The sequence below is a fragment of the Puntigrus tetrazona genome, chromosome 16 (genome assembly GCF_018831695.1).
Source record: "Puntigrus tetrazona isolate hp1 chromosome 16, ASM1883169v1, whole genome shotgun sequence".
Classification (NCBI taxonomy): domain Eukaryota; kingdom Metazoa; phylum Chordata; class Actinopteri; order Cypriniformes; family Cyprinidae; genus Puntigrus; species Puntigrus tetrazona.
This window is the reverse complement of record NC_056714.1, coordinates 23284478-23300859: the sequence shown is the minus strand read 5'-3', so window position 1 is coordinate 23300859 and position 16382 is coordinate 23284478. Positions and strand designations below refer to the sequence as shown.

Here is a 16382-nt window from a genome sequence, read left to right as displayed (position 1 = left end):
ACATGGTTAGTAAAATGTTACACAAGTTCTTATAAGACAGAACAATTTATTGTCATCAAACAGTTCAATAAATGTTTCACAGTTTCCATGTTATTTTCACTCCCTCAGCTTCTTACAGAATAATATGAAACCTCTAAATGAAACAGATGCTGAACGTGATGTAATGATCTGGATTACCTCAGACATCTGCATGAACATTAAGATAGAAAACTAAAAATGAATGAATGAATAAATAAGTCAATTGGTAGTTATGTATGCTGATCTCTTTTTTTTCATGCCAAGCAATAATTACTGCTTCAAAATAAATAAAGGAAAAGCTAATGTCAAATACATTATTAGAAAATAACACCTGTGTAGAGACACATCATAGGACAACTAGATACAGACTGACATCTAGAAATAGCTAAATTAGAGAAAACATTTCAAAGTGTTTGTACCTATGCAAAGATATATGTTTGTTGAGGCGGTTATTAATAGGATTAAACGGCAAATGCCATAAATCCAAAATAATTTGATACAAAGTAAAAATACAGTATACTTAAACTTATGAAGTGAAATAGGCTTACAGACAAACATATATTTAAATAAAAAACAAATGCAGAATAAATAAACAATTAAGTAAACAAATTAGATACAGAAATAAATAACATTTGCAATAAAAAATACAGTATAAAACATAACAGTTAGTTGCAGTTTTATTTTTTCGTGCATCTAAGAATACATTTAAAATAAATGGTTTTAAAATGAGTTTGTATTCTGTTGCAATTCCATTTTTAGTTTGTACAAATGCTAAATGAGAACTGCACTGCTGTGATTTGGAAAGAGACGGTTCCCCCCTCAACCACAAACTACAAGGATGTCTGACTGCAATGAGAACAAATTTACAATGTCAATATTTCTAAGCTCACAAATAGACAGGTACTGGTCAGAGAAAGTGCGCCCCTTCATTCAAGGGGAATAAAATACAAACGTACTTCAAGAAGCCATGAAAATAGAACAGTTAAGCTGGTACATAATAAGACTCCCATTGCATAGCCGAAAAGTACAAGTCAGATTTTACATAACTCCAAGGATTTGGGCTGTTTGGAAGGTACTTTCCATGTGTGGATTTACCACTTCAGCTGCTGCAGTGAGTAAAACCTGGACTGCCTCCAGCCTTTTGAAACGGGAGTCCTTCTTTTTCTTGCAGTTAAAAAAATAACCTCCAGGAGCCGTCATAGTTACCGATGACAACGGGGGCCACTCAATCACTCCAGGGGGGTACATTGTGTCCAGGTGTTTAGAGAACAGTAGTATGTCACACTAAATGCGGGTCGTCGGCAGGGCTCACTGTAAACCTTGAAGATGAGCCAGAAGTTACTCCGGTTGGAGATCTTGCCTTCACTACATGGTCTTTACTTTTTGATGTCTTGTGGCTGGCTGATCCTGGAAAAAAAATAAAAGAAATACAATAATGTAATCATATGTGATTTGCGTTATACGAATCAAGCCCAAATTATAACAACTTCTGCTGAAAACACTTACCAAAACCATCCATGTTGGGGGGCTTTCCATGAGGAGATGAACTAGTAGATCCAGAGCTCAGCTCATTGGTTGGAGTTTCCTGGCATGAAAAGTTTCAAAACACAGAGAAAAAAAAAACAGACAATGTTAAACAACGTGAAACCTTGCAACTGAAGGTACTTGCTGCTTTTTTGTATAAACACCCCTGACGTACCTGATCGAAAAGATAGACTGTGACATCATCAAAAAATGACACATTCCTCCCACGGTCACGGTTCTCTTTGTCCACGGGCTCCTTTGGTGATTTCAACAAGCTACGCAAACCCACTCTCTTGTCAACATCTGTTTCTGTGACAACGATGACACGCCTTGGAGATTCATCCTCCTGTTCCTCCTCTTCATCTTCATCAGGATCGCCTGTTGAAGCAACCCTCCTCCTTCCCCCTCTGTGCTCTCCCCCTTCCCAGAATCCTCCTTTGGCATTTGGTGAGAGAGGAAGAGAGAGAGCGAGCGGAGGGAGGGACAAGGAGAGACGGGCCAGCTTAGCTGAACGGGATGACGGAAGACAGTAATGAGAGAGATGAAAGACAAATGTCCGAAAATGGTGGTATGTGTGTGTGTATAGTGAAAAAGAGAGAGAAAGAGATTGTTATAAGATTATTTAAAAATAGTAATATATTAAATATATACTGAAAATTATTTTCTGTTTGGGATTTCAACCTTACGGAATGATACTGAGACTTGATAATTAGCCAAATTGTTTAATTGAAATCAACCCTCAAAATATGGACAGGTTTTTTGGTTTTGGTTCATTTGCCAAAAAATATGTAACATTGCACAATAGCATAAAATGCCCCACTGATGATAACAAATCCAAATTAAATTGTTTTTGGTTCACAGTACCTTTCATAGCTTGATTTGCAGCTGGCAGTGAAGGTATAACCTCGGGCTGTTCAAGCACAGTAATTTCTTCTGTCTTTTCTTCAGCAGATTCACTCACAGGCACAGAGGGAGAAGAGGGCTGAGACTCCTCTTTGCTGCTAAGATAAATCATTTACACTAAGAAGTCTGGTTTATACCTTCTTTAACCAAGAAATGCATTCAGTTAAAGTTAATTTGAAAGCACAGACTGTGGTTACATTATGTCGTGCTGACATCACATTTTCTGCACTTTACATTAAATACAGAATATCTGATCTATTCTTTCTTCACTTCATCTATTTTTTGTAGCATTTCTGGAGCATAACCACACCTCTCGGTTTCTTGGAAATCTTTGCCTTCGACACTTTCTTCAGAGGATGAAGTGGTAGAGGTTCCCCAAGGGTGCAGAATCACGCTGTCACTGACTGTAGACCCCCACAGGACATTGGTTTTAACATTTTCACTGAGAGAGTACTGAAGTCTTTCCTCACAAACCTAAAAAAAAAGCCACCGAATGTTTCAGAAATAGCAGAACATCATTACAGTACAGGTCACAGCAATCTTTACTCACCTGCATCATCAGTCCATTTTTTGCCTGCATTTTTGAGAGTGACCTCTGCCCTTTGGAACCATCTGTAGAATTGCATGGTGAGAGAGGCGTTGGCACATGATGCCCTGTTCTCTTCTCTACTGACTGCTGAGTTTCTCCTGGGAAATTTGGAGAAATGTTTTCATACTGCTCTGGCTGTTGCAAGTCAGCTGTGGTACTTTTTTTCGATATCCCGTCAACTTCTTCTTTTAGCTCCACTCCTCTCTTTCCCTCTGCATCTGCTGAGTCATGATGATTTATTATGCCACTAGCACCACTCGTTCTTTGCTCTGGATTTCTCTTCAAAGATTCAAGCAGATCTAAGTTTCCTAAAAACAGATCTCCAAGGGTCTCTTCATCCCCAGAAATGCAGCACAGTTGCTCCAGTTTTTCAAAATCCTCCAGAGGCTCCTCATCCAAGTCCTTCCACTCGGAGATCAACAACTCTGGGATAGAGTTCAGAGAACACTGGGAGAGAGGTGGATGGGCCACTTTCTGGGACAGGCTATTTCTGTCGTCCACAGCATTTGATTCTGGGTGAATGTGATTTTCTTTCACAAGAGATGTGTGCAGTTTTTGTCCCAGGTTTGCAGTAATACCTTTGCTGTGAGTGGTGGTACTGGTGCCAAGTTCTTCAAGAGACTGATCTAAGCAGTTAACATCATCAGTACAGGCAGAAAGCTCTTCATGTTCTTTAGTAGATGTTTGATCCGTAGTACAGAACAGACTTGAACTGGTCTTTATTTCTATGTGGTGTACTGTATTGGGGAAACTACTTGGGCCTTGGCACTTGCCCACTCCTGCATGTGGGGAATCTGAACATTCAGAAAGCTCCATTGAAATCAGTGCAGGGGCAGAACACTGAATATTGCTACTATGAATCTCGCATGTCTCTGGATCAGTGTTAATGGTGAGAATTGGGCAAGAGGGAGAATCTGATCTTTCTTTTTCAGAAAACACATCACTGACTGTAGCAGGACAGTGATTACTGTCAACATTATGTCTTCCGGTTTCTGTACTGAGACACTCTGGATATGTTGAAATGGTGTGAGAACTATCAGCTAAGTCAGTGGTTGAGTTTGACATATCTATTGTGCAGGTTTGATGGTCTTCAAGGGCTGCTACCAAAATTTTACTTGCTTCAGTCTTGGGTGCCCATGTGGTTTCAGTTTGGTCCCTTTGTACATTGTTATTATGACTAGAAATAGATTCTTTGTAGTATTGTAGAGGTTCCAACTCATCAGCTGAAGCATTTGTAATAGAAAACGAGGGAGAGTGAGTCATGCAACCTCTCACACCCACTATGTTTTCGTGACTGTCAAACTCTTTATTATCTTTATCCCCAAACAATTCACCACCCACATCATTTTGTAAACATGTCTCTGAATTCTGCGTATCAATCATCACCTCAACAGGTCTGTGTTGCACAGGTGCCTCTAGCTCTGGGTTCTCCAGATTCTCAACTTCCATTTTTATATTGCTAGCATAACGCTCTGGCGTTCCATTTTCCATGATTGGATTTTCCATGTTCTCCTCTTGCTGAAAGTCACATCTTTCTACAAGTGCCTGCTGCGCTTCCTTTGCCCCAGTAGAAAGGATCAGCCTCTCAGGTGGCGGGTATTCAGCCTGTCCTAGCTTCTCATCATTAAATGCATCATCACATATTCTCTGAGTAGAGGGATGAGACTCACTATCTGCAAGCTCATCATTTGCTTCAGATTCCCAAAATTCATGACTCACCACTAAGTGTTCCTCCTCCCCCCAGGCCTTTTTTCCAAAACTCGGGAACAGCTCTGATCCAAGCCCTGCCTCTGGTGTCCGAGCTTCGGCTGCTGCCCACTGGTCATTTTCTACAGGCCAAAGGTGAAGTTCTCCCTGCTGAAATGTTTGGCAGTTTAATTCCCCTCTCATAGTCTCTTCTGTACCATAATCTTCCTCAAGGGCACTCCACAACTCCTTCTCCTTCAGTTCAAGACCCATTGAGGAACCTCTGCCAAATTCATCAGAACAGTCATCTTTTGAGATCTCCATACTGCTGACTTGCTCATCTGCAGAATTTTGGGGGGATTCCTTGATAGTGAAGCAGAGCTCCCCTACAGCTAGCTGACTTTCAGGCTTCTCCTTTGCCTGTTCATCCTCACTCTCTTCTGAATATGAGAGGTTTCTCAAGCCTAGTTCATTTGCATCTATGTCTTGGATATCAAGTTTACCCTTTTCCTCTCCTGAGGGTTGTTCAGCTTTCGTTTCAGACCAGATGAATTGGGTCAGGCCGCATTTGGTGTCATCATTGCTGAGCTTTGTGTTTATCTCAGGGCTGATGATGCATTTAGAATAATCAGACTGTAAGCTGTAAAACCGTGATAACCTGGATTTACTGTTGTCTGATGACTGTTCATCAACTGGGAATTCAGGTGATGTACAACGTGACTCCTTGCACTTAGTTGTTTGCAAATATGAGCAATTTTCAACTACTTGTTCTTGACAAACTGGTCCAGGTTTTTGAGTATCTGAGACTATGTCAGCGAGCAGTCTAAGATCTGTATCACCTGAATCTTTAAGCACTCTTTCTTTTGAAAATGTGTGAGACGTGACCAGCTCACTATTTTTAACTAGAGAGGAGTTTTGGATGTTAAGAGAGCTGTTGCTTAATGGAACACCCTTATTTGGCTCATCATCTCCACTGGAAAACAACCTGGCAATAAACTCAGCATTGCATTTACTCTGAGAATCTCTTAAAATAACAGCACCTGGTATCAGAGCCTTCTCTACATCAGCTCTCTCATTTGAACCCCACAGTTCCTGCATATCTTGTTTCATCTCCACTTCCTTTTCTAAATTCTCCAGTAGTCCTTCATCCTCAATCTTTTCCTCAATTCCCATCAATGTTCCTCGATTCCCACTAAGTACTTCAGTGCCTCTTCTGCCTAAACCCTCTCCACCATCCAAGTCACTGTCAGAGAAGTAGGCCGAATCCCGATGTGGTGTTTCAGTTCCCAGGGCTCTCCATCCAACACTTCCTCCACCCAACCAGCAGTCTCCAGGTGTAAGGCATTCCAGTGAACTAGAAGTCAAAGGTGACAAGACAGAATCTGTGGGGGTCATGGTGGAAAGTGACTGATCAGAGTTGGGTTCATGCACCATAGGCGAGTGGAGCACATCTATGCTTGATTCATTTAGGGAAAGCGAAGATTCACTTGGAAGTATTTGCTCTTTTGCCATTTTTGGCACACCATGACACGCCATCCTTGAACTTGTGCTTTGTTCAAGGGATTTAGAGGATGTCTCCATTTGCAAGTTGGCAATGAGACAGTCTTGACTCATATTTGAACTGTATTCTCTTTCCTTTGTATAGTGTGTGCCACCTGCTGAATTACTGTTTCGTGAAGGATCAAGGAAAGTCAATTCATTTGTCCTCTCGTTTGGATCTTCTGGCAGTTTCTCATTGTGTGCATCTTCAAATGTTGCATTTGATGTCATCACCTTGATACCAGCTGAAATGCTGTGATCATTTTTCTGCATTAGTTCTTTTGCCTGGACAAACACGCCTTTCAAATAATTTTCATCTACACTTACAATGTGTGTATCATCAGGGATTTGGTTTTTGTCACAACTAAGTGAACCATTGATAGTGTGGAGATTCCTGGGTTCTATTGGACCTTCACTTACACATTCATGGTGACTGTGAGACTCTTCAGAACTTTGTTTCTCTTTTATAATGGGAGATATCTCTTCTAATACAGGCCCATTTTTAGGCATTACTTCTGAGGGAGGAAAATCATTAAAGGAATGCTTCTCTAGTTCCATTTCATCGGAAAAGTGACTGACTGGAGTTAATTTCTGAGCTGATTCAAGATTTTGTAACTCAGATGCAATCTGAAGTACTGGAATTTCTGGACGCATAGCAACTTTTATTTCACTTCTTTTCGCCCGCTTGGTGACTTGAGCATAAATTGCTTCTTTTGTGTCACCTGGCAGCTTTCCTGCTCTTGCTCTTTCTGATTCAAACTGTATTGTCTGAGATGATTCTGGGTCAATGCATATTGACTCATACTCAGGGGACAATGGAGTAGGTGAAACACTCTCTTCCTTTAAGCGTTGCCTTGTAATGATTTCAGTTAGAAATGTTTCAGCAGATTGAATCTCCTTCAGGAATTCCTCTCTTGTCATTTCCCCTTTCTTTGGCTCAGGTTCAACACACTCATTGGATATTTCGGAGAGAAGGGATTGAGACGTCTTTATGCCTGCTGAAAAAACCTCTTCAGCTTCTCCATACGCTGGGAGATCTGAGGGATATGCAAAAGGATGAGGAGTAGTTCCAAATCTGGAAACTGGGGTGCCACCTTCACCATCATATGCATCCTCACAATCTGACACGGATGTCTCAATCTCTGTAAGAAACAAATCTCTCTTTTTGCCATGGGCTTCATATCCAGGCAGGAAGTCTTTATCTGAGGTCCATACTTGTGAGGATGAGTCAAGTTCTGTGAGAAGAGACTGGGATCTCCGCATTCCTTTTTCTTTCCTTCCATCATTTTCTTGTGACCACGAGCTTTCTCCATCTTTGATGTCCACAGACTCATTGGAGATCTCAGTCAGAAACAAATGTATGGGAGATTTCCTAGCAGCTGCAACTCGCTCACGTTGCATGACTGCATCTTCCCTCCAAATGGCCGGCAGGATGGTGGCAAGGCGGGATTGTGTTCGCTTCATTCCCCTTGAGAAAAGCTCGTTCGTAGCTGGGTCTGGTTCATCAACTAGGTTGGTGTGCTGAATAGTTGTTCCACTGGTGGTTATATGTGGTGACATGAAAGGTGAATCATCATCATCGTCATCTTCATCATCGTCATCCTTGGAGAACTCCGGACTAGAGGATGATGTTCTCTCAATTTTTGGAATTGTGGATTGAGATCGAGTCATTCTGGGCTCATTGTCTGTAGTGTACATCTCTGGAGCATCTCTTGAATTATACAAAGACTGAGACCGAGTCATGCCTGTGTCAGAATTTCTCTCATCAGTATGGTCACAGCTTAGTGGGTCTCTTTGTAAGTGCATCGCATTGTATCTGGAATATGTCTCTGAAGAGTAATTTTGACCCTTTTGGAGTCTATAGTGGGGAGGGAGAGGTGGAGGACAGGTTTGAGGTGGAAGAAACAGAGAGTGACTAGCAGAAGATGGTGGAATAGAGGGAGAGAGTGAAGGAGATGGGGGCAGTGTCTGGTGGGTGCGATTTAAGCCTAAATGGTCAAAGTTAGCTTTTGACAGCGAACTCATTAGTAAAGAATCAGAAGTCTCAACTTTGCCTGTCGGAAACGAGGATCCAGGGTAGATGTCTAACCCATATGTTCTTGCATAACCTAGAGGAGGAGCAGGCAGGGGACGTGAGTGTAGACGGCTACCAGAGGACATGGACATTGAACGAGGTTTAGGTGGGAGGATGGGTGCTTGAGGACTAAGGGACTTTTGGTTTGCTTCTCCAATGTCTATAACCGCATAATCCGTCACTCGGTTACAGCTCTCCTTACTAAACTCAACCAAACCAGTGTTTGGAACCCTAACCTTTACCTCACTGGATCTGACTGTTTGAGAGGTGCCTCTAGCAAAGCCATCTTGCTGACTGAAAGTTACAGTAGTCCCTGTTTGAAGCTCGACCAGCTCCAGATCTCCAGGACACATCAAACTTTTTTTTAACAACCTGCCTTTTCCTAGACTAGGGGACTTATCCTGGGGAGTATGTTCTTCCAGGCGAATGTAATACTCGCTGGCCAGTGAAGGGCTGCGGGCACTGATCACAGGGACAACAGTTGGTGTGTCTAAGGTTTGCCTGTGGCCAGAATTGGGTGTTGGTATTGGCTGAGGTGGAGGAAGTGGTTTGTATCCTCTTCTGCCATGGGCCTTTTCCCAGAAGTATTCAAAGTTTAACCCTTTGCTGGTCTCTGTAACAGTAAGAATGTCATCTAGTTCAGATGTAGGAGTAATCATATTGTCTACAGGGTCCAAAAGGGGAAATGAATTTCCATTTTCTCTGAGGCAGCCATCCTCCCTGCCGTACTCTCTCTCCCTCATAAGTTTGTGTGCGGCTGACTGAAACGCTGGGGGCCGGAGGGCATCCCATCGTCTTTCAAATGATTCGTCACTCTCTCCTCTCCTTCCTTCTTCACTGTCTTCCTCATAATCCTCTTCATCTTCATCCCTTCTAGCACTTTTCCGGCTTCCTTGTTCTGCGGCAAGGAGAGAGGAGAGAAGGAGGAAGATTTTGTTCACCGGTGGCCGCTGGGATGGAGGTAGCCAGCAAGACTGCATGACCTCGTACCTAATGAAATATACAGAGTTCACTTATTAGTATGTGACATTCTATACTACATTTTTACTTTTTAGGTGGCAAATCCTGTTAAATTTTTGCCTCATTTTATTAAATGTCAACAAAATACACTCAAGATTCATTAATTTTAAGGAATTTTTTTTTACAATAGTTATGAAATGAGACTGTACAGTACAGGATTTCACAACTATGTCTATGTGCAGACAAAGTTTAGTCTATTTAAAGGCATTAAAAATACTGACCAATAGTCTGCATGAGCGAGTTTGAGGCGAGGTTGAGCCAGAGTGATCTGTCGTTCCCTGATGACAAAGGTGAGAACCTCTTCATCACTCAGGTGTCTGTGTGGCTGAGCCCCAAATTCAAACAGTTCCCATATTACAACACCCAGAGACCTGTCAGTTGCAATAGAAAGGAAAGAAAAAAAAGTTGAATGTAAAGTTAATGTAAAAAATATTTATTATATAGTATTATTAAAGTTCCTAATATGGTTTGTTTTTATTATTTAATTTGTTTTTAATATTTATTACTGCATTATTGGTACTTTTTTTCTCTGCAAATAAAGATCTTCATTTAAATTTCCATTAATTCCATTTGCCTATAATTTTTCCTACCAGACATTGCTGGTTTTGGTTTGATCAGTGACAATTAGATTCCCACGAAACTCCTCCAGAAGTTCAGGGGCAATCCAGCGGAGAGGTATCCATAGTTTGTCTGGGGTTAAATAGTAATCCTCCTGTTTGTGTAAAATATGGAAAGTCACATTATTACAAAAAAAACACTAATAATAATTACATTTAAACTCCATTATGCATTTTTGTATTTAAATACTAACAAATCACCATCTACGATTAACACAAAAATGCCTTCTATACTAAAAAAAATCCCAAGTGATTGAAGTCCAATAGAAGTCTATCTAAAGCAGAATATTGTTTAGTAATTGTTTAAGTACCTTATATTGATTGTGCGAGAGGCCATAGTCTCCAATCCGAACTGTAAGATCTGAAGTGAGGAGGCAGTTCCTCAGTGCCAAATCACTGGAGAAAAGACAATTAGAGAATAACATCATCATTTTTACTTTCCCTCCAGTTTCATTCACATGGTCTTGATTAATGTGAAAGTAATGTAAAAAATGTAACCTTGAGTAATGTTAAAGATTTCATCAGTCTTACCTGTGAATGTAATTGTTCTCATGGAGATGTAAGAGACCTGAGGTGATCTCATATGCCATTCGTTGTAAGGTCAAGAGGTCTCTGTTTAAAAGGTCAGGGGTCATCCCATCAGACTTCCTCTGAGCTCTTAAGTACCTCTTCAGATCACCCTGTAGATACACAAATGAAAATCCAGAAAATTATTTAATGCAGAAAATAGGATACATTTTACTACATTAAAACTTAAATTTACACAATGAGTACACAATGTGGTTTGTTCATAAAACATTCAGAAATTATTTCTATGAAACAACAAAAAAACTCATTAACTATCTAATCCAATACATCATAAATCCATTCTTACATAAATTGCTTCAATTAACTGAATGTGCCAGTGTTTTATGAATGAGACCCATTGACTAAATTTCCCTGAACTACCAATCAGACAAACACATCATCCAAGCCAGTAACTGTTTTTCTACAAACGTTCTTCTCCTAAACTGGTCTCAATATCCAAATTTGGGTTCTCACCAGTTGACAAAACTCCATGACCAGGAGGAAAGGAACACTCTCACTGCATTGGCCCAAACACTGCAGAATATTTGGATGCTGAAGACTTCTGTGAGATGAGAAAAACAAATCAATAAAGATTAGCTGTGTTGTCAATGTTCTTGTAAACATACATAATATGAGGCGAGAGGGAGAAAAGAAAGGAAGATAGCAAATGTAATTTAACTAAAACTTTGGTCTAATAAACAGATCTGTAATTCTTGAGTCCATCTGAACCTATATAAATCAGGTGCGTATATATGTTTATGTCCAATGTTTAAATGAAACCTTCATAGCCATGACAAGCAATTGTAATGCAATAAACAAGCACATAAATAAGGTAATTCATTGTTTGCACGAGCAATTTCAGTGTTAGATAAGTGGGGAATAATAGCCTCAATAAAAAACAGAAGAAATTTCCACTAATATAATTTTAAAAAACATGGACTAACTAGGAAAAACAACAATCAGCATGATATAATGCCAGCCAGAGCAGCCCAGTTTGTCTGACCTGTATGGCTCAGATTCTGCCAAGAACTTCCTCTGTTCCAGAGGACTAGCACTGACCCTCAGCTCCTTCACCACAGCCTGATAGGAGCTGCAGTCACACAGCACTTCAGCCAGGATTACCTACCAGAGACGGATCAAACACATCAGATCAAAAATCAGTTTACTACACCATATCTGTACAAATAAAAATGAGGAAATAAAAAGAAAAAGTGTGCAGAATGGAGCTAAAAAATTGCAGTTAGAGCATACAGACCAGGACAACCCACACTTTAGACTACAAATTCAGGTCAGTGTAATTATAGATGGTCATCAAGTAAGAAAGAGTGATCTTTAAGTGGCTCAAAATGAGACCATGGCCTGGAATGCCAAATTTAAGTGTTTAAGCTAAGAGATTAAATTTCTTACTTGTGTAGAATGATCAGTTTCACAGATATTTACACTATGACACACTGGTTCAGAAGCCTCAAATGATTCAAGTGCATATCTATACTTAATGAAAAACACAATAATTACTTCTTTCTAGTTTTATGTTTTTATTGGTACAGTCTATATTAAAATAGATAAAATGTAGAAATGTTCTTCACAAAATTATAATATAATTTCCATTAGTGTTAGTTACAATTCAAACTGTTCTCAAGAATAAGAATCTTTTCAATTATGTGTCAAATAATGTGTCTACCTTCCCAAACCAGCCATTTCCAATCTCTTGCAGGTAGTTGAGAGTGTGCCTTCGAAAACACTGGGAGCCATCTGTGGGATTTAATAGGACTGGATTATATATCTGTGTGTGTGTGTGTGTGTGTATATATATATATATATATATATATATATATATATATATATATATATATATATATATATATATATATATATATATATATATATATATATATATATATCTGACAGTTTTCTTGTCCCTTTATAAACACATTACGGAGCAAGATATGCATATTGCCTTTAGTAAATGGGTTTACCTGTGCCATTCGGAAGAGTAGGGCAGTTCTTATCCCGCAGCGGAAGAGTGTAAACCTCTGGTAGAGATGGACAGGAGGACAAACTGTCCTCAGGAACAGGGCTGGAAGCCCCAGAGCATTCTTCCCCTTCAGCATTATCAAACTCCTGAAAGTGAAAGGTGGAGGTGGGAATAAAAAAAAGACATTTAACCACCATCCGATAAAAAAGAAAACACATGTTTCATGCTGATTCATATCAGTAACACCCACGTTATGCAAAATTCACATAAACCCACATGTATAAAACACACACACCAAAAAGACTTACATTGAATCCCACACCTCCTCTCTTACAGCAAAGGCAGGTGAGAAGCAACAGAACAAAAGAGACCAGTCCAGAGCAGGAGATGAGAATAATCACATAAGGGGGAGGAGATAGAGAGCCGTCCCGGGACAGAGAGACTGAGGGGAAAAAAGAGGGCAGAATTTTACATATCCAGCCTTACAAACTCTAAGGGACTGATCCTTAGATAGATAGATAGATAGATAGATAGATAGATAGATAGATAGATAGATAGATAGATAGATAGATAGATAGATAGATAGATAGAATGAGAAAGAGGGATTGAAAGAGAACTTGTATATATTCCTAACAGGGAAAAATTGAAAAGGGCAGCGTTACATTCAGAACATAGCACAGGAGTCCAATGAAGTGTTTTCATTGCACAAAGGGTGAAAGTACAGAGAAAAGCAGAGGAACTCAGAATAGATCACCTTCAGATTGGGTTTAGGGAGGGGTGTGAGAGTTAAGGTTTAAGGGAAGCAAAGGAGAGAAACCAGAGAGTCATCATACAAGACATTTCTTGTACTCGTCACTATTGAAGAAGAAGGGAAGGTACTGGAGTTTTGTTTGGGGGAAAGGCCTTTTTTTAAGGGAAGGGACTGGATTATTGAAAAAGATTCTTGTATCTGCAGGGTTGCTGGGTCAGAAGGAAAGGTGCCATACTTGATTTTGTACCTCAATTTGGCCGTTTGTTTTAGGAGAGCCATCTGTGGAGAAGAGAAGGTGGGGAGGAGGGCAAGGAGGTTAAATACCTTTGGCATTGTGATTACGATTATAAGACTTAATATATCCACTAAACTAAAATATATTCAAACGTTTATTGTTTATTCATCATGTTAGCACACCTGCCATTGCTAACAACTAAACACCTCCCTTTCAGTTGCTCTTTAATAAGTAAAATAAAAATAAAAACTATAATATAATAAAATGTCTGAAATGAGAACACCACTAAAAATAGTGAGGATGAAAATAACAACGCAATTTTTAAAAACTGATGAGAAACAGACGTTACTATGTATCTTAATCATTTGCAAAAAAGTAATGTAACTTTTAAAGGCAATGGGCCATGGTTCTCCCAAAATAGCATAGGCACCACAAAGACATTTTTGGACACATCAGGACTGACAGCAAGGTCCTGGCTAAGGCTAGGAAAGGAGCTAAGCAGTCATTGAGGTCTGTTGTGTGAAAACCGTGTAGGTCATCTGAGGCTGTGCTCATTTTAAACTCACAGATGGCGTTTTTCAGAAAAGTAACAAAAACCTAAATATTATTAAATGATGAAGCAGCGGTTTATTGTTATAAATAGCGACAACAATCAACTTTAAATTTTCAACAACAATTAAAATGATTATTCATTAATATTAATAAACTCGTTATCATATTATAACGCATCATTATTTACATTAACAAAATAGTATCACAATATCAGAAGCCTATCTTGTTCTCGTTTTATGGAGAATACCGTGCATCTTTATAATTTCTAAAAATCCCAAGATGCCAGAACACTCGAACAATGCACAAACAAATCGCGTATATGCATATTGCAAATCATAATCATTACCACAAACGCCACGCTTGCAATTAACAATAGACAAGCGTTTTGCACACGAGAATCACCCGTGGATTTCATCCACTTGAACTACGGACATATATAGGCTAATGAGCAGGTAGCTGTGAACACATGAAGGGTGTTATTATTCATCTGATAACCTTTTATTGTTCGAGGAACAGTGGCCAGACGTTGGCAGACACGGACCTGTGCGCAGTTCCCTTCTTTGACCATATGGTTACACATACTGCATACGAGAGCAGAGCACACAAATAAACACGCGGGCCTGTTGGCATATTGGTGTTCGTGATACTGCTAAAATAACGCGCGGAAGAAAAAAAAAAACATCGCACATAATAATCTGCCGCAGAGGATGCAATTCTGCTAAAACGGGAGCACGCGATGATTCAGGGGAAATCGCGTTATGTAAAATATATGTTATTAACGTTACCTCGGGCCCATAGGTAAAATTACTGATGAGAGCTGTTTTGCAGGCCCACAATGAAGAATCATACTTGCGTACCAGCATACCACCCAGACACCTTTATTATCATCAGCGCTGGATGCCTGCGCTCGATACAACGACGAATAATACGAAACTTGTGTATAATAGATATCGTTATTCTATTTTTATATGACAAAAAATAAATATTCTCATCAGACTGTCACATTTTCCTCATTTATACAGCGTCTCGTCGCCTCCTCCCCCCCTCGCGCGCATCAATAACATCACAGCATCCGAACGATACGCTCACCTTCCTTCTGCGGGGCTCCCAGAGCTCTCTCCGGGTTGAAGTACGACATCACCCCCACCAGAACAATCACCCAGCGCTGTAGTGACATAGTCGCGCGGTCCACGGCACCACCATCCGAGCGACGCTGTCAACGTTCCCCGCCGCGCGTCTGGCTCCCCGCTAATAAAGAACCGTCTCCTTGTTGTGCAAGGCTGATGCCCTCGTTTAATCCGCAATTAAACACGGTGTGAACGCTCTTTTGTGTCAGCCTAATCCCGCGATCTGCATCCTCACCAGCGCGCTGTTACTATTCCGTCCTCATCGTGTCCCGTCGGTCGAAAACGGGCAGAAAACACCAGTGAAGTCATTCTATTGGTTCTATACCCGATTCTATATAGAGTGTCGGTATCATGTGAGTGGTCCAGCTATGTTTTCTTCCAAGAAGCCCCTCTACGTCAGACGCGACTGAGCTTGCGCTATTATGATCCGTGGAGCTGCGTGCGCCTCGCGGCGTTTTTCGTAGGTAGAACGATTACGCGACGCCCTTCACTCAGGTACCTGCTGCCGGTCAACAAAAGCGTTTGTTTATTAGACTGGAGAGAATGTCAACGCCCCCGTGTCGTTGCCTTGGGTATCATTGCATCAAAATCCCCCTAAATCGGACCACCTCCACGGAGCGGTGACATGATCCGTTTGGGAGGACAGGTGCACGGAGCGTGCCGTTCAAATTCTCTGTAGCCTTCAAGTTAATGACATGCAAATCTCTGTCTGTGTCTGGAGAAGGCCAATTTTTTTTCCACTAGAAAGATGCCTTTAAATACCAATTAATGCTTTAAATACCAACTAATTTTATAATCTCATCCTCCGAGCATTTGTTTTTATTCGCACAAAACATATTTGCTTAGCGTGACACAAGTGCATGTAAAGTAACATTATGAATTAATTTATATTATGCACTGCAAAGAATAAAGAATGGAGGAATAATGAGTTTCTAGTGGCAGCTTTAGATGGCGTTTCGACAATATGTGACTGTCTGATGCATATTGCACAGATTACATATACATAACATATATATACACACACATATATATATATATATATATATATATATATATATATATATATATATATATATATATATATATATATATATATGTGTGTGTGTGTGTGTGTGTGTGTGTGTGTGTGTGTATTTTCTGAACTGTATGGAGTGTATGGTATAATCAACCTCTCTAACTGCCACATAAAATATTTCAGTCATTTA

The 16382-nt window shown here is 40.1% G+C and overlaps 1 protein-coding gene across 2 annotated transcripts; it reads right to left on the bottom strand.

The window, feature by feature from the left end:
- Window positions 1-29: 29 nt before the first annotated feature.
- lmtk3 (lemur tyrosine kinase 3) lies at window positions 30-15817 on the bottom strand. 2 transcript variants are annotated; one of them, XM_043261499.1, is made up of 16 exons: window positions 15140-15817; window positions 12821-12954; window positions 12514-12658; window positions 12219-12289; window positions 11541-11659; window positions 11012-11099; window positions 10502-10650; window positions 10282-10366; window positions 9944-10065; window positions 9575-9724; window positions 2996-9323; window positions 2756-2919; window positions 2407-2543; window positions 1718-2049; window positions 1525-1603; window positions 30-1425 (listed from the first exon to the last, which is right to left on the bottom strand). In XM_043261499.1, the coding sequence occupies exons 1-16, from the start codon at window positions 15225-15227 to the stop codon at window positions 1298-1300; spliced, it is 8319 nt and encodes a 2772-aa protein (XP_043117434.1). In that variant the 5' UTR covers window positions 15228-15817; the 3' UTR covers window positions 30-1297. The 2 variants fall into 2 exon arrangements, with proteins under 2 accessions (XP_043117434.1, XP_043117435.1); XM_043261500.1 differs by having other exon boundaries at window positions 2407-2540; window positions 15140-15816.
- Window positions 15818-16382: the final 565 nt, after the last annotated feature.